The following is a 19,626-nucleotide window of genomic DNA, read 5'->3' as shown; positions in this document are numbered from 1 at the left end:
ACAAACACCTGACATTTTAATTTGCATACATAAGTAAACGAAGATGAAACACCAACTTGTAGAAATATATATAAATCTATAATGATATTGAAGAGTTTTGAGATTCACACCTAACTGTTCAATAAATAGTAGTACTAGTAGTACTAAATATAACTAGTAAATTAATAATAGAAGTGTACAATTCGACCCTGACCCGAAAGAAATTAAATCCAGTTACTTTGTGCCTAACCAAACAGAAAAATGAAATCAATAAGAGCCAGAAGTAAATAATATACTGATAGTGACTAGCAGTGGTAGCGTAACATTAAAATAGTGAAACATAATTCTAGCATATAGAGAGCATTCGTCAACTAAACACCAGCTATAGTAGGGGGTGTGCATGTACTGGAGCGAGTTGGGTTATGAATGCAATCTTAGCATACAATATATTTGGTTTTCATTAATTTTCAAGATTATTCAAAAAAAGCTTATGTTGCTTAACCTAATTTATATAAAAAAAACGTATCCATGTAGATTAGTTGGGCTTATAACACAAAGCGTTAAAAAAAACACCAAATCTTTAAAGATCTTGAAAGTAGGAAGAAAACCAATGGGTTGGTTTTTCTTACAGTCGGCATTATTTTATATATATTAGTTCCTAAAAGAAACATTTGCATAGTACTTTGATTATTCAAATGGAAAAAGACGAGGAAGAGCCAAAGGAAAATAAGTCTGGCATGAAAAACGAATAAAACTACGAAAGTTATTGTATTTGTATTTATTTCTAGAGTGGCGATATGCATGTGTAATAAACAATAATGCTGGCGGTGATGCGATCCGTTGAATGGCTAAATAAGTACATTTAGAAATAGATTTATTAAATTTCAAACACAAAACGATGTAAAACAAGATCAATATACATACAAGTATATATATAAATATATAAATAGAAGAAAACGCAACTCAAACTGGACATATAAATGATCAATAAATAATTACGAAAGAAATCAATCGCTTATTTGGGTTCTTCATTTAAATTGCAATAAATGGTATATTTTATTCATTAAAATAATAGAAGCTACAGGACATAGAGCGCCTTAAATAATAAAATAGACTTTAAGATTATATTGAATAGTGTTAGCAGTTTGTTAGTTAAAATGATGACACTACTTGTTGCGACGTGTCGACTCTGAGGCTGTGGGAGGCGGTGGTGGGCCACGTTTGCTCAGCTCCTCCAAGAAGCCGAGCACAATGGTGTTTCTCTCTTCCTCCATATGATCCAGCACCAAATACCTGAAAGTCATATTAAATCGATCAGATGTTGAAAAAATTAAAGCATTTGTTGCTCTTACCGCTTGTCGTTTTTGAGGATGTCCTGGATCTCCTTTAGATGGTTGGGGTTTTCTTTAATGAGATCGCTGCTTTTGTGGGTTATGAACTTGCACTCCTGCAATAGTTCCCGCAACGCAGTCTTTGCATGCATTGTTTTATCTTTAATGTAGTCCCGGAACTCCCTCTCGCCCTTATCCGAGTTGTACTTCAGATAGCGCGGATCCTCTTTGATTAGCTTCTTAATCTCCTTCCAGGTGCTGGTCAGCTGCAATGTATTTACCTCGTCGAGCATCTCCCGGAAGCGCTCGCGCTTCTTCTTCATGAGATTGTCAATATGCTCGTTGAATTTTCTAAAGTGAAAGTACTTTTCCGTTTAAAAACAGTATGTTAAAAAATGGTGTACTACTAACCTCTCACGATCGTCCCGATCAAGAGTCTCTATCAGCTCCCAGCGATGGTCTTTACGGAGCTGACGTTTCACTTCCTTCCAGGTGAAGTCCGGCGTTCGCACCAGATCCGTCAGCAAGGCGGTGAAGTGACCAATGCACTCCTCGCGCATATGGTGCTCCCGCTCCTTGTCCCGATCCCTGAGATGACCGGCGAGGGTGCGCTGCACTTCCTTCTCTCGTTCCCGAATGCTCTGCTCAGCCCGAAGCTTCTTTTCACGCTCCTTCTGCTTCTGCTCGGCCTCGTTTTCCTTTTGACGGGCTACCTCGCTGTCCACGCTACCGGCCCGCTCCTCCCGGTCGGATTCTTCCCGATGTTCACCCTCCTCCTTGAAACAAAGATGGTAAGATGTTGTTCTTATATTGAAATTTTTCTACATACAGGACTTTCCCTTTTCCGGCTCTTCTCAGATTTGGGTTTTTCCTCCTTTTCCTTTGAAGATTTGCGCTCCCGTTCCTTGTCTCTCGATCGACTGCGGTCTCGATCCTTACGATTCTTCTCCTTGTCCTTGTCCTTATCTTTATCTCTGTCCTTGCGATCCGACTTCCGTTCACGGTGTCGCTCCCGTTCCCGTTGCTCCCGCTGTTCACGTTCCTTGCGCTTCTCCTCCTTCATAATGTGGAGATAGTCCTCGAAATACTCCTCCCGATACATAGAGTCGACCATTCTATAGCGCGCGTCCGATTCCAGCTTCTTCTTGATGTCATACCACCTGGTATGTCGTTCGATGTCATGACGCTCCCGCAGCATGTCCAGAAAGTCCCTGCGGATCTAGAGTATGTGTTTTTGTGGAAAAGATTATGGACATGACAGCCATATGGAAGATAAGAAAAACGTAACAGAGAATTAGGGGTCTGGAATTGATGCGAATTTCACTTAATCATCTATATCTTATGGCTCTAACTTAGGGCTTAGCGCTAGTTTTTATTTTAGTGAATATAGTTACACGATTTGTTGCTGAAAGAGAACGGGCTTGATTAACAGGTGGAGATGTAGCTGAAAGAAAGCGTTTGGTTAGCTAAGGATCTGCCAGCCGAGAGAGGACGGCGGGAAGTCATCTACGTAGATACTAATGAGACGGACCAGAATCGAACCACAGGATAGACAAAGTAGGAGAACAGAAAAGATAAAATAAAATCTAACAAATAAATTGATCTCTATTGTAGGTGCATAAATAATAATTAGGAATGAAAACTAAAAAATCGGAGGGCTTTTTATTGAGGAAGCAGACAAACTAAATCCGCTCCTCTCTCCAAAATTCGCAATGCAATCCTTGGGATTCCATCTTCAGCCAGGCCGAAGGGTTATAGTACAGTAGGCTATAGAGCTAAAGTAAACATACGGAATAGAGTAACTTTAATGGGCAGAGACCCTTCCAGCGGCTATGTGCCGCTGCTAGGACCTACGAGAGCAAAGTCGTGGAGGCAAGGCTCTCCCCTTTGCTTTGCGTAGGACTGGTATCTGGTTCGGTTCCTTGGGCTTGCCTATTTAGGTGACAAACTGCTGAGTGTTCTCATTATTGATTAACAAAACGAAAATAGTGGGTTAATTAAATTAAGTATTATCATACTGTTTGCTCAGAGCCGCAGACCCCTTCACACGAATTCCTGCTTGCTGCTGTTCTGGAACTCTGTCTCAGTCTCAGTCTCCGGTGATCCGATCTTCATAACCATGACTCTAGACCTCACAATGCCACAAGGCTCACATCATCACATCGCATCACATCCCCTCTAATTGCATCGCCATTCACATCCTAGAGGAGCGACATGGGTTGTGGAGCCGAGCCGGGAACGGGAAAATCACACCAGCGATAAAGAAGGTATTTTCAGTTTTGGCAAACCTTTCGATATTTTATATGTTTTTTATTTTTTGGGATAGTTTTGGTTTTATCCAAATTTGTTTCTTATTGCAGGAAAACAAATTTAATGGTTTGTCTTTGTATGATTTGGAGTAACTCACCACACAGATTGGAAGCGTGTGCGTGGTCATGTTGATTCAGTGGGCGACGATGGCAGGCGGCAGTCGGAGTTTGGCTGGGCTGTTGGTCTTGACGTTGTTGAGAAGGATGTTGGTAAAGTTGCTGTAGAAGCTGTTTTGTGTTTTGGTGTTTGGGGTGGTGGTGGTGGTGGTGGTGGTGCATTTGTGCTGTAACCTGCTAGCTAGTGGCTAATATATCGGGTGGCAAACCACCGGGAACCCAACACGTTCAGGGACAATTCAACCGGTTCGGGTTCAGATTCGGTATCGGATCAGTTTCAGTTTCATGTTCAGATTGGTTTGATTCGTTTTCGATTCACACGTTGTTTATGGTTTAAAAGTTAACAAAAAATCAATCACATTATGTAAATAATTATGACATATAGGTAAGTTATTATATAAATAGATATGCATATGTTTAAACATCGAGATACGTAAGGTGATGGGATTGGGGCGAGAGCATGCCCTAGGCCTACCTGCTCTTTTTTCATCTGTTTGTCCTCCTTCTCGCGGCGGCGCACCTCCACGATGTACTCGTTGAACAGACTTTCCCGCTCGCGAACCTTCTCTATGGCCCGGTACCGCTCCTCCTTTGCGTTCTTCTGACTGAACTCGGAGAAAGAAGACCTAAATTCGAAGAATAAAAAGTTTGTTTGTGAGCCTGAAAGGGGATGTCGAATATTTGGCCATTTCTACTTACTTTCCATGCAGCCTAGCCTCCTCCATCAGACTGCGGAAGTCTTCCCGCTTCTGACGCATCTTATTTCGCTTCTCCTTGCGCTCCTCTTCGGCCCGATCCTTGACATACTTTTCAAATACCTGTTTACGCTCCTTCGAAGTCAGCAACAAATACCGGGGGTCAAACACGATCTTGTGCAACTCCTTCTCCCAGGTGCTAAACGCCGAAACATCCTTCTCCCTCAACATCTCCTTGAACTGGGTGACACGCATCTCCAGCGGTACCAGAGCTCGTTCTTTGGCCGCTCGCTGCTCAGCCTCCAGTGCGGCGTCTTCCGAACGCTTTGATTTTGAAACTAAAACGATGGATACATTTTAGATTCATTTTCTTACACATCTTGAATATATATCTCTGAAACCAAACTTACTAATTCGAACCCGTTTCGTAGGCACTTCCTCCACACTAGATTCGGATTCGGTCCGAATCTTGATCACCTCGTCATCATCGTCCTCCTCCGGCTCCACTTTCTGAATCTGCTGTTGCTGCTGCGTCTGAGCCACTTCCCGAGCTTTTTCTTGGGCCGACTCATCGGTAGACTTTTGTTCGGTCTCGGATGATTTTTCTTGCGGGGTTTTAAGCTGCTCTGGCCGTTCGTTTACCGCCTTGTCCACGTCCTCTCGGTTCATTAGCTCCTCGGGGCGGTCCCACACTGAGGTCCTGGTGGAGGGATTGTAAAAAAAGACCCGGGCATCCCCTGTCCATACCACACACCACGGAGTGCCAGCGATGGGGGTGCTTGTCACAGGTCGACTTTTGTCCGTCTGCTTCGCGGTGGCCGCTGCCTTCTTCTGCTCTTCCTCCTTTTTCCGTTTTTCCTCTGCTGCTCGTTTCGCTTCCTTCTCCAGAGCGGCCGCCTGTGCCGCCTTTGAGTTTTCCGTGCTGGCTTTCATTGCGGCGGCAGCTGCGGCAAACGCTGCATGAGGGTCGAATCCTGGCGGAGCTGTACCTGGTGGCATGTGCATTAATGGGTTTGGCAGCAGATGCGGCGGTAAGCCGCTTGGGGCAGCAGGCACGTTGGGGGCCACGCCAGAGTGCGCAGCCATTCTGGCTGCCTCCATGTCTCTCAAAGCCTGCGGCTTTTCCCAAACGCTTTCTGACCGCCCGGCATGAAAATAGTAGGGCCTGCCATCGGGAGCACGGTGCTCAGACCACTCGGCTGCTCGGGCTATGACTGCAGGATCAATAACTCCGGGTTTAATGATAAGTGTCTTGGCAGGCTTCTCCTGACCTCCGGGAGGACCGTGCATGTGCTGTTGTTGCCACGGTGGTACGCCCACTCCCCACGGTGCTCCAGCTGGAGCAGCACCGCCGGGAAAACCGTAAGCTGGCGGCGGCATGCAGAAGGGTGGTTGCCCAAAGCCTGGTGGTGGCTGCATTCCTGGAGGCTGCATGCCTGGTGGCTGCATACCTGGTGGCTGCATACCTGGGGGCTGGAACATGGGTGGGGGTTGCTGCCGAACATTAGGAGGTGGCTGAGAAAGCAGCGGTGCGGCTGCGTTCGGCGGAGGTTGGCTCATAAGGTGCGCGGGTGGCTGTGACGAGAGGTGTGGAATTTCGCCAGGAGGTTCAGTTGTTTTTGCATCCGACTTGGCAGCAGCTTGTGCCGGTCGCTTGGCCATCTCCTCGACCTCGGTCTGCGTCATAATTTTGACGGTGGGACCATCAGGACGCGTCCATGTTGTTTCCCTCGTTACAGCATGATAATAATATGAGCGTCCATCGTCCGCCTTTGTCTCTACCCATATTTCAGGGGCACCCCCAGAACCTGGAGTAACACCATTAGCTCCCGGACCGGGTTGCTGTTGTTGTTGATTCTGTTGTTGTTGCATAGCCTGCTGCTGTGCTGTATGCTCCCCAATAGGTCGACCACTAAAGGCGTTAAAGGGTTTTGTCCTAAAATGAGTCAAAGTTACTAATGATATGTTACCCAAAAAAAAAAAATCTCCTTGACTACATACCATTCTTTGGTGCCACTATTAGTTGTTTCCTGGCTTCCTCCGTTTCCACCTCCACCTCCTCCTCCAACACCATTGTCGTTTCCATTGAGGCCAATTACTGCAACTGGAGATTGCTGAATGCTGGTTTCTGATGGACCCTTGCTAGGCGAAATAGCTTGCTCGCTGTCCATGCTCTCGTCTAAACTCGTTTCCATTATACACAGAGTGCGTTTTTCGCTGTATCTTCTATTTTCATTTAAAAATTTTCAGATATTTTCTGCACTTTTCTGCCGCTAGGGATGTAAATACATTCAGGCATGCTTTCGATAGGTTTGCTATCGAGCATCCCAAATGGCAGCACTAATGGGACTGCCATATCGGATAACTTTTCTAAAAACTATCGAAAATAAAAAACAAATGGTTTTTTTTCTTTAACTTTACTTTGTTGTGTTTACAAAACAGTATTTATATATCTGGATAAAGTATTTTATAAAACATATTTTTCATAACATTTGAATACATCTACATTAAATTTATGTCAACAAGTTTTCTACTCTAGTGTTAAACACAATCTGTAAAGGAGAAAATACATATTTATATTAAAAATCAAGATAATCCAACAAGCTTATCACGAAATTTACTTCTGTCAATCCTAGTCTAGGTTCTAGTAAAATGAGTCTCTTATATTAAAGATCGATTTGAGATTATGAATTAAAAATTTTGTTCTATGTAAATTTCCCTCTCAACTTTAGATTTAGTAATGAATAAGTATTCAGAGATCATAGTTACATTAAGGATTCTAAAAAACGTGCAACCATATTTATCGAAAATCTGTCAATTATATTTAATTAATTTCATGCATAACAAGGGATTACGCAATCACGCTTTTGAAGATTTGTGAAGATAATCATTTCTTAATTTGAAATAAAAAGAAACATAAAATAGATATGAGTCTTGCTGAAGAAGTAAAGTGGGATAAAAATCATGAAAAAAAGCTTTTAGATTTATGGAAAGAAAATGTACAGGCCATGCAAGACAAACAAACTTGTTATGCAGTTTATGAAAAAATTGCAAAAATTCTAGAAGGGTCTGGTTTTGAAGCAAGCTGGAAGGATGTAGAAACCAAAATAGAAAACTGGACGGAGAGATACAGGTAATAAAGTATTGAAGCTTCAAACAAAAATAATGATTAAATATATATCGTTCAGATATGAGCAGAAAATGTTCGAAGGAGACTATTCGACGTGGGAATATTACCATATAATCAATCTTATACAGAAGTCCGTGGAATCGGGTGATCAGAATGTGATTCATAAATCGGGTTAGTAAATATATCATTTTTTGCCAAACATAAATTTTTTTGAAATTTTATCCATTTATGTTTTTAGATGATGCTTTTGTAAACGAGGGCGCTGTAGAAGATTCCAACCGAGATGATGATTGTTTGGATCGATGTGGGGAACTCTGCTGGCACCTTTTTTGCTTCTGGGACTTTAATCGGGTTTGCGAAGTTTTTGGATTATGTTGTTTCTTTTGTATTAAGTAAAGTTTTAAATTCAAGTTTTTTTTTAAACATTGAGATGCAAAAATATACATATTGATATAAATTTTAGTTAATTTATAATTTCTTATTTACACATATTTTTGTTTCCAAACAAAAAACATTTTTAAAATAATCTGTGTTTATAAAGTTTAATTAAATTAAAAATATTAAATTCGACACTGGATTGTAATTGAAGTGCAAGCTTATTATAAAAGCTTAATCTTGGAAGAGTTTCTTTAGTTTTCGTGTTACAGCATTATTATATGGGAATTAATCCATTGTATTGGTCTACCTATATTTATAATTTTAATATTTATACATATTTTTGCTTCCAAGAAAAAAAATTTTTAAGTTCAGTCTGTGTTTAAGTTTACCCATATTCAGGGGGCCCAAGAACAGGAAGTAGATACTATATATGTATGTTGCAATTGTTGCTACAGCCGCTTTGCTTTGCTTGTGATATATCTTCTTGACTACTTACGAGATGTTGGTGTCACCCACTCAAATATAATTTTCATTAAGCCCAACTGCAATGGATATGGATAAATGCTGGTTTCTGGTGAGCCTCTTTTTGAGCAAAATGACTTGCTGTGCATGCTATTTCCTAAACTTGTTTAAATTATACACAGAGATTTTCTCTGCATCTTGCCTTTCCAAATCGAAGTTCTCGGATATACATAAATACATTTAGGCTTGCTTTCGATAACTTTGTCTTGGAGATCGCAGTTGACACCACTGATTGCCAGATCGATCGGTTTTTACTCTGTCTCAAATTTTTCGTCAAATGTTGTCAAAAGTGGAAAAACATAGATTTTTTTTGTTTTTTAAAATCATGAAAAGACAAAATCGCAAAACAAAACTATCAAAACTACCACCCCAAGGTCATCACAAAACTTAAGGTTACAAGTACGTCTGTCAATGTTCAAATTCAAACATCTAATTTTCCTCTAAAAAGTTTTCAATACAGAAATAATTGAAAAATGACTCTCAGTCATTCTCATCTCTCCACATAAGGGTAACTTTGTCCTCAAACTAATTAAAAAATAATGGAATGTGATTTTATTTGTTCTTTCCTCTGATGTAATTTTCAATTCAGTAGTGAATAGACATTGAGTGAACAAGGTTCTATTGAGTGAAGTCTGAAAACGCGAAATAAACTTACTCATCTAAAAAACCCGTTCCCTGCATTCTAGTTAAGTATGGTACTTAAGCAAAAAATGATGCCTGAATTCTTTAGGCATATTTTTTTTTTTCATATTTCAAAACAACGTTTTTTAAGTATAAATTCTTCAAAGAAGACAAATTAAAAGCGTTCTTCAAGAAGATTTGTTTTAAAAAATGATTTATTTGAACATTTTAATACTTCATTTAATAGTTCTATAGATTGAGCAGTTTTTTCTAGGCCCTCCATGTAATAGCAATATAAACTGCCTATTCTCCTTTGTAAAACTTTGATCTTTGATGTGGGGAGTAATAATAGCGAAATTGCCGATGACTACGTTGCACAACCAAGATTAGCGAGCGTGTTCGTTTAAACTTCGCGCCTCACTCAGTTTGTCGTTGGGAATGTCGGAAAAGTCCTTCATGGCGATGATAATTTCACGTTTCTATCAACCTCATTTTGGTTTTAAAAAAAACTTATCAGCATTAATAGTACAATGGTAATATTTATATTGTAAAAAAGCGCTGCAGATGCTCGCTCTCGATGGGCAGACAGAAATAAAAAGCTTAATATGCTATATATGTATATAAAACATATGCTGTTTATGTACCATGTATGTAAATACATATATATGTAAGCAATCATACAAAGTGGATGTTCTTGGAAAGCTGAGTAATATCTATAATCGGTAATATTTCATTTGTGGGTTTATACCAGCTTTTAAATTAATTTCCACTGATTAATGGAATCAGAGAGGTCGTTCTTGATAATCTTTACTACATAGCTGTTGCAATTATGTCTACGGTGCGTTGACATCACTGATTGCTAGATCTATCAGTTTTAGTAGTTTTTTTTACTATGCAATACAATATATTTTGTCTCTAATTTTGAGTTTACAAAATGTTATCAACACAAAATAAATAAGTCTGGAAACATATATTGATTTTTTATTTTTATTGTGGTACACATGCATTTAGTTCTTGTTAAAAGAAGTTCAACGCTGCGAATAAGGCAAACTCATGAATAAAACAAAATAGTTTCGCAATCAAAATTTCCACCTTAAGGTTATCATTAAGCTTAAGGTTACAAGTACGTCTGTGAAAGCCACTGTTTGAATTAAAACTAATTTTCCTCTTAAATGTTTTCAATACAGAAGTAAAGAGTCTCCATCATTCTCATCTCTCCACGTAAGGGTAATTCTGTCTTTAAAATAATTTAAAAATAATGGAATGGGATTTTATTTGTTCTTTCCTCGAATACAATTTTCAATTCAGTAGTGAGTCGACATTAAGTGAACACGGTTCTATTGAGTGAAGTCTGAAAACGCAGAATAAACTTACTCACCTAAAAAACCCGTTTCCTGCATTCCAGTTAAGAGCGTAAGCAAAAAAAATGTCTGAATGCCTTATACATAGATATATATTTTTAAAATATTTTGAAACAACGTTTTATATGTGAAAATTGTTTAAGACAAATTAAAACCCGGTTTTTTTTTCAAATTGGTTGAATCCAAGTTTATCGGTGTACGTATGAACCTATTGAATCTTTAAATTCTGTACCTCCAGCCTAAACATAATACGAAATGGCATAAATCGCTTATGTATACAGTAGGAGGAAACCCGCTGATAAGGCTGCTTTAGGAATATCGACCAAAATACTGACGCTATCAAGTATCAGCTGTATTCTGTATTTTCCAAGGCTTGAAAAATGGGACCAAAAATAAAAATTCCCTTATATGTAAATGTCATGCGTAATGCTATCGAACAAGTTCACCACTCTAGATTATTTATTTTGAACATCATTTAATAGTTCTATTGATTGAGCAGTTTTTTCTAGGTCCTCATGTAGCTTATTGCCAATTAAAATCAATATAAATTCCCTATTCTCCTTTGAAAGACTTTAATTTTTAATGTGGGGAATAATAATAGCGAAATTGTCGATGGCTACGTTGCACCACCCCACCACCGGACTAACGGATCGATGATAACTTAATCGAGCGTGCTCGTTTAAACTGCGCGCCTTACTCAGTTTGTCGTTAAAAATGTCGGTGAAGTCCTTCATGGCGATGTCAATTTGGCCGATAGCATTGTCGAGTTCAGGAAATTTCACGTTTCTGTCAAACTCATTTTGGTGTTTAACAAAACTTAACAGCATTAATAGTCCATTGGCAATATAAACCATTGTAAACAAGCGCTGCAGATTCCCGCTCCCGATGGGCTGACAGTTTTCGTGATCAAACAGTGACTGATATGAAATAATGAGCTTCATATGCTATAATGTATGTACAAACATATATAAAACATAAGGCTGCTGTTTATGCACCATGTATGTACATATGTGAGTAATCATACAAAGTTTATGTACTTTGAAAGCTGGATTTTTAAAACTTATTTCATTTGTGGGTTTATACCAGCTTTTATACTTTATATATATTATTTTCCACTGATTACTGAGATCAGACCTCTCTGATCAATAATTCAGATAGAAATAGAATATTTATACCTAATATACATAAATATGGGTATATTCAGAAAATATTCAACCAATTATTATCCAACCAATAATTATTTCAAAACAAAAAGTCCTCAAATATTTCCTTTAGAAAATTAAGAGAACTGATTAAATTTGTTCTTATTTTTTTCTCTATATCACTACCTATCTCTCTACGAATGATACTTTCGCGATCCTGGAAATGCTCTTATAGACTAGTAATTATCATTATCTGGAGCTTACAACGATATAACTCTTAGAAAAATATATTCATTGTTAAGTTGTTATTACAAAATATTTTTGATTGGTTTTAATGAAAACATTATACAATATTATATGGATCACTGGCATTGACCAAAAAGTTCCGGTACATTAATGTCTTAAACCTTAATCTTTGTTGGTTAATCTCTTATATTTGAAGCCCATGCCACACTGTATACTTATGGCATTGAGTAATCAATTCCTGAAGGGATGGCATAAACAAAGCCCGGAGAGTTGGGCTGTCGACTTTTAAGAGTGGGTTGTTCTGAAAATAAACACATATTTAATATTATTTTTTTCATATACATAGATATCATATATGTTTGCTTACGTTGTCTACCGCGCCAGCTTTGCCTCTAAGTGCGAACAAGTTTGTTTTGTCCTCTTCCAGATACGGATTTACACAATTTTTTGCTACCTGGCTGGCATGTTGAATTTTAGGTACGATTCTATCCAATTTTTCATCAATATTTGACTTTTTAATATCTAACTCCATAATTTGTCGACGGTATTCTTTAGCTGTCACAACAATAGCACTTACAACATTAGCAAAAGGAACCCATTGCAAATAACTATCGACATTTAAGTAGTATTCTAAATCATTGATTTGTTTTTGAGCATCACTTTTAATTTTTCCATAATAGCCGCTTGGAGCAAAGTCATCGTAGGTCTCATGCAAAATTGTTGTAAGGAGGTTTATCACTTTAGATGATTTACTTTGAACGTCGTTTAATAATTCGAGTGAAGAAGAAGTTTTTTCTAGACCATCATGAACAGCAGTTACAGTGACATTCCATATGTAGTCCTTGTCTTCTTTTGACAGATTTTCTTTTCTTATATGGGGAAGGATAGTGTTAAATTTGTCAATGGCCTCCCCACACCAGTCGAAAACCGGGGCAACGGATTGCTGGTAAGTTAACCGAGCTTCTTCGTTTAAACTCCTGGCCGTATAAACATTTGGTTGGGCGTTACCGGAATAATCTCCCATGGCATAATTAATTTGATCTATTGCATTATTGAGCTCAGCGAACTTAACTTTTGTGTCAAATTCGCTTCGATGTTTTACGACACTCAGAAGTAGTACTATTCCATTTGTAAAATTCAACATTGCTTATAGGACGAAGAATACACTAAATAAATTGAACAGTTTTAATCTTCCGATCGATTTTACAGCGTTTTACAGCTCTTGGCGATTAAACTAAGACTGAAATGAAGCAATATATTTGCAATATACATATATGAAGAAATATTTTTTCAATATATATATGAAGCAATATATGTATGAAAATATTTCCATTTAAAAAGCTAATGAATTTCTGTATTGAAAAGCTCTGTTTTTCAGTCACTACGCATATTTTAGCAGATAACATTTAAATAAATTTTTATTAAATATAATTCCCTTTCTTACATATAAACGAAGACATATACATAGAACAGTGATGTGCAAAAGCAAATACAATAGCTAGGGAAAATATAAATCACAGGACCCAATAATTTGATTATCTTAAAACATCGTTTTTTCATCTTTTGGTATATTAGGAAAATATTAAAAAAATCAAATATATTCGAGAAACTTAATTTTTATTTTCATTCGGTTTGCTTAAAAACTTTGCTTATTAGCTAAAAAACGGGAAAATCATAACAGAAACACAGAATAAAAACAAAATTAGCATATTAGAGATAAGCACAAAAAATTGGCAGCGCGAAATGGAACGCAAACGGAATTTGTATTTTTTTTTTATGATTGAGGTTGTCGAGTAACAAAATAATGAGGTTTATTACTTTTAAGATGAACCCACCGAATGCAATTATTTGGGATAAAGAAAAAAAAAGACTGCTATGCGCCTTGTGGAAAGAAAATGTTGCTGCTCTTCAAAATCCAGAAACTTCCCACGAAACATATGTAAAAATTGCAAAAACCCTGCAAAACCCTGGATTCCAAGTGAAATGGAAAGATGTGCAGGATAAAATAGCTGAAATGACTCACCAATATAAGTAATTATTTTATTGCTACATTAAAAAAAAAATATTATTTTATTCCTTAATAGGCGCGAAAAGGCAAATAACAACGGCTTTGATTCGAAGTGGTACTCCTACTCAGACGTTGATAGCATTTGGGATACTCTTGACCTTATTATTTTGTCTAACAATGCAATGGTGATAACATGTAAGCATATTACATATTATAATAATCAAATGAAACTAACATAAATGTACATGTGTTATATATTATACCTTTGAAAAGTTAAAAATTTTAAAAATTTAACCGATATATTTAAAATTAAAAATTTTTTTTTAGCTGAAGCTACTTCTTCACTGTTTTCATCTGTGCCACACGTCGAAAACAATTCCTTTGTGGACGATTCTATCTCAAATGACTGCTGTAGCGACTGTGCAGATTGTGGAGATTGTGACTGTGGAGACGGTGACTGTGGAGCTTGCGATGACTGCACCATACTATAGTTAACTGGGCCTTCCATTTACACTCCTGCCAAAGCACTAAAGTCTTACAAACTTGGTTGTATTAAATTATTTAAGAATTAAATTGCCACATCATAGATCGCTTTCCAGATAGATTGATGAATTAACTAATTCTCAATTAACGATAATCATCTACATAGGTGTTGTAAAACAACAAGGTGATTTCGACCCAAAAGTTAATTTTCCGAAGCTCAACTCTGCAATAGATTAAATTGATACCACAATGGGACCTTATAAAGATTCTCAGCCAACTTGTCAAATCTGTTGGTCTCTTTGTCTTTTCCATGCCTGATTCAGCTGTTTCACCTCTTATATGTCAGTCTGAAACAGGGCAGCTTTCGAACGGATTTTCACTTCTGAATTCGTACTCGTAATTAGGGATGGCTTCGAGAGACAAGCAAACGGAAAGGGAACGTGATGGGAGCTATTTAAGTCGGGACAGGATGAGGCCAATAGCGATTGGGACCTATCACAGCCAAAAGGAACTACGGAGGGAACGGGATTTTAGGATGAGAGTTATTCAAGTTGCGTGATGCTTCACGACGGGCTTCTACTACGCTTATGGTTCGCTCGACATCGCCCGTTCAAAAAAACCCAGGCGCCGAGAGCGATTTTGCCCTATCACTCCAATTGAATTCAATTGAAGATACGGACGCAACGGAGGCAATGGGAGGATAGGACGGGCTTTGATGACGAATTCTTGGAAGTAGCAGGTCGAAAATTCGTGTTCTGATAAGCTTAAAATTTAAATGTCTTTTTTGCCATTTAAGCAAGTATTCATCTCATCAAAATTTAGTAAAAGTTTAGCGGGCAACAGATTCATTAAGCTCTTTGTCCTAATATTAAAAAGTAAATATATTTAAATCGCATATCCTTATTAAAGTAAGGATGAATTTTACAAATGGAATAGTACTTCTTCTAAGTGTCGTGAAACATCAAAGCGAATTCGACACAAAAGTTAATTTCCCGCAGCTCAATATCGCAATAGACGAAATTAATAACGCCATGGGAGATTATCATGGCAACGCTCAACAAAATGTACGCGAGGCAGCGCGTTTAAATAAAGATGCTCAATCATCTTATCATAAATCGGTTGGCCCGGTATTCGACTGGTGTGGGGAGGCGATTGACAATTTCAACGTTATCCTTCCCCATATAAAAAAAGAAAAAGTGTCAGATGAAGATAAGGACTTCATATGGATGCAAACTGTGACTACCATAAACGATGGACTCATCAGAACTTCAAAATCATTGAGAAAATTGAACGATGTTCAAGTTACATCATCCAGAGTGAAGAATTTACTTGCAACCATTTTGCATGACACGCACGAAGATTTTGGTTCATACGGATATTACGGAAGAAGGAAAAGTGATATCCAAGAAGATATAGACCATTATGTGAAATGCGTAAACGAGTTAGATTTTGCGAAATACATTCCGATTGCAAATATTGTTGGTTGGATTCTTGAATATTTTAACGAATCCAGGAAAAAGTTAAGGCAAGCTAAAGATCAAAAATGGGATATTGAAAACAAGTTTAATAAAATCATACCTAAAATCAAAAACGCTACTAAAGTAGCAGAAACGTTAGTTATTCCCTATTTGGAAGAGGATATAACGAACTTGTTTGTCCTTAGGGGCAACGCTGGTAATGTGGACAACGTAAGTTAATAAATATTATATAAATATTGAAAAGATATATATTTAAATGATTACTTTTAGCAAAACCCACTCTTAAAAATGGAAAGTCAGACTCTCCGGACATCATTGGCGGCTCCCATTCAGGATTTGATTAACCAATGCAGTAAATACAGGGCGTGGCATGGGAAAATTTAGGTCCATGAATGCGGCATTAATGCGAGCAGTCCTTTCATTAAACTTGAAATCAAAAAATTGTTTCTTTTACTTTTAATACCTTTTTATCAAATATTGATTTAAATATATTTTGTATGAATTTTTTTTAATGACAGAATTTGCTTAAATATAACCACTCCAATATGATTAAATATAACCACTGTTTTTAGTTTCAAATGCCAACAGCCATATTATAATTTTGCCCAGGAGTCACGGCAACTGGAACTCCTCTAGTCCTTTCTTATGGAAGCATCGGCAGCAACAGGTAGCTGTTTTCAGGGAACGAGCAGGACGAAGGGACAAGGACTACAGTGGTGCTGCTGTTTGTGGTTGGCATCTTTGTTAACAAGCCTGATTACACATCGGACACCAGTAGGGTAATGGCAATACCCTGAGCCACCGTGAAGTAGGCTGGACCCACCACCTGTGGGTCCCTGCCGGCTGGTCTCATATCCACCACCGGGTGGCCTTTCGTCGCATCATATTCAAAGCAGAAGAGGCTGGGCCCGTTGACACTGACGATGTGTTACCCTATTTTACCTATTTACCTTTATGAAATTTTGTTTTTAAAATTAAATCGCATTTGACTATCTACTTCCCGGGCAGTCTTGTTTCTGAAAGGATTTCATTTTTCTGAGTAAGATTAGCCTCATCCCCAATGAATTGGTGAAATTGGTGCACCAATGCATAGCCTCATTTTGGGTTAAAAAATTGGAATCGGAATAATCGCTATGAAAGTTTCTGCAGATTCTTGATCTTCTTGGTCAAGTGGCGTCATTCTGATGGACCAGTTTTAACAGGAACAGCCTTGCGCTGTTGGAGAGTACATCAAAATGCACCAAAACCAGACTCTGGCGCAGATGCAGGAACTAGTCGCAAATTGAAATAACCCAAAATATTTTCAGTAAATACTGGTCATGTTGTTCATCGTCACCGCCGCCTTCGATGGGTAATGGCCGGACCCAAATGCTGTGGAAGCTCTAATCGACCACCACGAAGCCGAAGACCACAGCTACAGAAAAACTATGATGAATTATAAAAATGATTATAACTGTAACGAACATAGATGCCGCGGGAACCTTGCTATCGACGGTAACGGACGAGAGATGAGCTGCACGCGTTTGCCGGCCTAGATCTCGTCGGCTAGTGGGTGGGTTCCCTGAAAATCTCATCTCTCCCCGCAAGGTTCCTGATGTTCATCATAGCAATCGAATTTGTTCGAATGCGTGCCTGGCCTAACGAACGGCGTAGGCCTGACCGTGATCCCTATTGAAGCTCCCCTGCGGGCTAATGTTTTGCCCACTACGGCATCCTGGAACGGCTGGGTGTACGCATGGCGGCTGCAAACCAGACTGGGACTACACTATTTACCACATTATAAAATTTTATTGATTAAATTCATAAAAATATTTCATCTAGAGTTCTACGCTAAATACTATTAAATTCAATTCAAAAATTCTCGTATGTTCTAAAATGACCACAGATGTTCCTGTGAAAAGACACTATTGGTAGAGATATAAAATCCAGCGATTCACGGCTCTGTCCAAGGCTATCCTGGTTTTCTGATATTCACTTAGAATTTTAATCATAGCTCATTAAGCAGAGGTCGATACTTAAAGAATACAAGGCTACATTGTAGTCGTGTGACTACATATACCCATATTCATATGTATGTACCATTTCCCTTCCCTTGGATTTCAAAGACTGTAAAAAATAGAACTATTCCATTTGGAACTTTGACTCGTATGGTATCCGCGCAGATCAAGTTTGTGTCAAATTCCACGCCCACTACCGCCCCCAAAACAGAAATCTCTTTGTAGCGCCAGTTCACTTATGTTTTTGGAAAATGTTTTGATGCCAAACTTTTCCTACTAAGCCCTAGTAAAGTGCTTCGATTTTTCACCCCAAGCACAAAAATATGCAATAAAATTGTTTTGCAATTGTCCTTTCTTGTTTTTTTCGAGAACACCCAGCGCTGGTTAAGGAAATGTCACGAACTATGTTTTTTAAACGCCATCTACTTTTGAGTCTGTTTTCAAAAGCTTTCCGAAGCTTTTTAAGATGCACTTAAAATAATTAATTTATTTTACTTATCTGTGAAGTTTTTAATGATAGACTGAACAATACTCAATTTTAAGAACTTGCGGTCTTTCATAAAAAAAAGGTTCAATGTTTAAATTTTTTAAGCTTATATTGCGGTTTTCTAAACTGATAAAACAAATGTCTAGACTGTTTGACCCATTTAGAAATATCAAGGCTTTTACTTAAAAACAAGCATAGCTTTGTTACACTTAAAAAACTAAAATAGGAAAAAATAGGTTGTAATTTTTACAAATCCTCTTTAGGGGGTAAGAGGAGTACCTCTTTTACTGCCAAAGAGGTCGAAAGGACATAGTTACCCTATTAGGAACTAAAAAAATTAGTTTTTCTATAAGTAATTTTGAATCACCTGTCCAAGAATAAGCATAAATATGAAGTAGCAAAACCCCAATAAAACAACGTCGCTCTTGCAATGGATGTAGGTTTAATAATTTTAGCCGGCAACGATACGCTGAAAGGCAAGTGACAAGGGTCCCAGTTAAAATTTTTAATGCACATATCAGAAACTGCTTTTGGACAGATTCAATACTTTTGATGAACCAAATATTGCAGAATCCAACCACACGCACAGTATTCTAAGATAGGAGGAACAAAAGACACAAATGGAGTCTAAGTGGTAAAAGAATCATCAAATTCTATTAACCAACGTTTGTTAAAAGCTAGAAAACCCCTATCTTTATTAACTTCCAATAATATAAGTTCATTGAGCGAAAACTTATTGTCAAAAAGGACTCCAATGTCGTTAATGAGTACGAGACGATGTGAGGCACATTACAATTAAACTTCATAACCTACTCTTTAAGCAGTTTAGTAAGAGTTGTTTTAACATCACAAAAAGGCTTTTTTAAGGTCCCATTGCAAGTTTCTATAAAGGAAATGGTCTGAGAATAAAAAAAATAACTTCACATCATCAGCATACATACATACATATGTGTATGTATGTACATAAATGTAGTAGCTTGGTTTACAACACTAGGTATATAGTTAACAAACAGAAAAGGACCTAAGTGACTACCTAATTAGGTATATAACTTTAAGCTATGAACATTAAATCATTAAACACCCCAGAAGGTACTAATTTCCCACTTTATAAGCATTGTTTAAACTTTAAAGTTAGATTTTAGTGGCTTAATTGAAATTACATTTGACCATGACCACAGCACAAAACATGTTGCAATGTTTTTTGTGACAGTTTTGCAATTCAAGTTACAAAACAAAGCTTAACTTACAAAATTCACGAATTTATTTACACTGCAAACAAAAGTTGTTGAACAGCAAACTACACAAAGTGATTAATTTTTGTTGACACAATTCAAGAATGTTT

At 37.8% G+C, this 19,626-nt stretch overlaps 2 protein-coding genes and 2 long non-coding RNA genes across 10 annotated transcripts; 2 read left to right on the top strand and 2 right to left on the bottom strand.

Moving 5' to 3' along the window:
- Positions 1 to 1,003: 1,003 nt before the first annotated feature.
- LOC108128731 (transcription elongation regulator 1) lies at positions 1,004 to 6,762 on the bottom strand. Of its 4 annotated transcripts, XM_017246485.3 has the most exons (8): positions 6,433 to 6,759; positions 4,842 to 6,367; positions 4,436 to 4,769; positions 4,212 to 4,362; positions 2,140 to 2,529; positions 1,722 to 2,086; positions 1,332 to 1,661; positions 1,004 to 1,272 (listed from the first exon to the last, which is right to left on the bottom strand). In XM_017246485.3, exons 1-8 carry the CDS (start codon positions 6,624 to 6,626, stop codon positions 1,146 to 1,148), a joined length of 3,417 nt encoding a protein of 1,138 aa, XP_017101974.2. In that variant the 5' UTR covers positions 6,627 to 6,759; the 3' UTR covers positions 1,004 to 1,145. The 4 variants fall into 4 exon arrangements, with proteins under 4 accessions (XP_017101974.2, XP_070137940.1, XP_043068285.1 ...); XM_070281839.1 differs by lacking the exons at positions 1,004 to 1,272; positions 1,332 to 1,661; positions 1,722 to 2,086; positions 2,140 to 2,529 and adding exons at positions 3,331 to 3,660; positions 3,718 to 3,924 and having other exon boundaries at positions 6,433 to 6,762; XM_043212351.2 differs by lacking the exons at positions 1,004 to 1,272; positions 1,332 to 1,661; positions 1,722 to 2,086; positions 2,140 to 2,529 and adding exons at positions 3,332 to 3,511; positions 3,718 to 3,924 and having other exon boundaries at positions 6,433 to 6,762.
- Positions 6,763 to 6,928: 166 nt separating this feature from the next.
- LOC108128617 (uncharacterized) lies at positions 6,929 to 8,310 on the top strand. Its single transcript, XR_011443343.1, has 3 exons — positions 6,929 to 7,564; positions 7,620 to 7,732; positions 7,800 to 8,310. It is a non-coding gene; the product is annotated as an uncharacterized lncRNA (long non-coding RNA).
- Positions 8,311 to 8,471: 161 nt separating this feature from the next.
- Positions 8,472 to 16,330, top strand: LOC108128957 (uncharacterized). 4 transcript variants are annotated; one of them, XM_070281845.1, is made up of 5 exons: positions 8,472 to 8,513; positions 13,657 to 13,862; positions 13,916 to 14,034; positions 14,167 to 16,010; positions 16,071 to 16,330. In XM_070281845.1, the coding sequence occupies exons 1-4, from the start codon at positions 8,487 to 8,489 to the stop codon at positions 14,328 to 14,330; spliced, it is 516 nt and encodes a 171-aa protein (XP_070137946.1). In that variant the 5' UTR covers positions 8,472 to 8,486; the 3' UTR covers positions 14,331 to 16,010; positions 16,071 to 16,330. The 4 variants fall into 4 exon arrangements, 3 of the variants coding, with proteins under 3 accessions (XP_070137946.1, XP_070137947.1, XP_017102336.2); XM_070281846.1 differs by lacking the exon at positions 8,472 to 8,513 and adding an exon at positions 8,667 to 8,860; XM_017246847.3 differs by lacking the exon at positions 8,472 to 8,513 and adding an exon at positions 10,399 to 10,495.
- Positions 11,857 to 16,095, bottom strand: LOC108128958 (uncharacterized). Its single transcript, XR_001773525.3, has 3 exons — positions 16,081 to 16,095; positions 12,199 to 13,071; positions 11,857 to 12,132 (listed from the first exon to the last, which is right to left on the bottom strand). It is a non-coding gene; the product is annotated as an uncharacterized lncRNA (long non-coding RNA).
- Positions 16,331 to 19,626: the final 3,296 nt, after the last annotated feature.

The sequence above is a fragment of the Drosophila bipectinata genome, chromosome 3R (assembly GCF_030179905.1).
Source record: "Drosophila bipectinata strain 14024-0381.07 chromosome 3R, DbipHiC1v2, whole genome shotgun sequence".
In the NCBI taxonomy this organism is placed as follows: Eukaryota; Metazoa; Arthropoda; class Insecta; order Diptera; family Drosophilidae; genus Drosophila; species Drosophila bipectinata.
The sequence above is the reverse complement of the archived record's forward strand: the minus strand, read 5'-3'. Positions and strand labels throughout refer to the sequence as shown.

What these genes read in the sequence shown, in the direction of transcription:
- LOC108128731 (XM_017246485.3), bottom strand. Translation starts at nt 6,626, where the DNA reads ATGGAAACGAGTTTAGACGAGAGCATGGACAGCGAGCAAGCTATTTCG. An exon ending in GAGGCTAGGCTGCATGGAAA is followed by an intron (nt 4,363 to 4,435) that starts GTAAGTAGAAAT and finishes CTTCGAATTTAG; the next exon opens with GTCTTCTTTCTCCGAGTTCA. An exon ending in GATCGGGACGATCGTGAGAG is followed by an intron (nt 1,662 to 1,721) that starts GTTAGTAGTACA and finishes CTTTCACTTTAG; the next exon opens with AAAATTCAACGAGCATATTG.
- LOC108128957 (XM_070281845.1), top strand. Translation starts at nt 8,487, where the DNA reads ATGGATATGGATAAATGCTGGTTTCTG. An exon ending in TGGATAAATGCTGGTTTCTG is followed by an intron (nt 8,514 to 13,656) that starts GTGAGCCTCTTT and finishes ATTACTTTTAAG; the next exon opens with ATGAACCCACCGAATGCAAT. An exon ending in GAAATGACTCACCAATATAA is followed by an intron (nt 13,863 to 13,915) that starts GTAATTATTTTA and finishes ATTCCTTAATAG; the next exon opens with GCGCGAAAAGGCAAATAACA.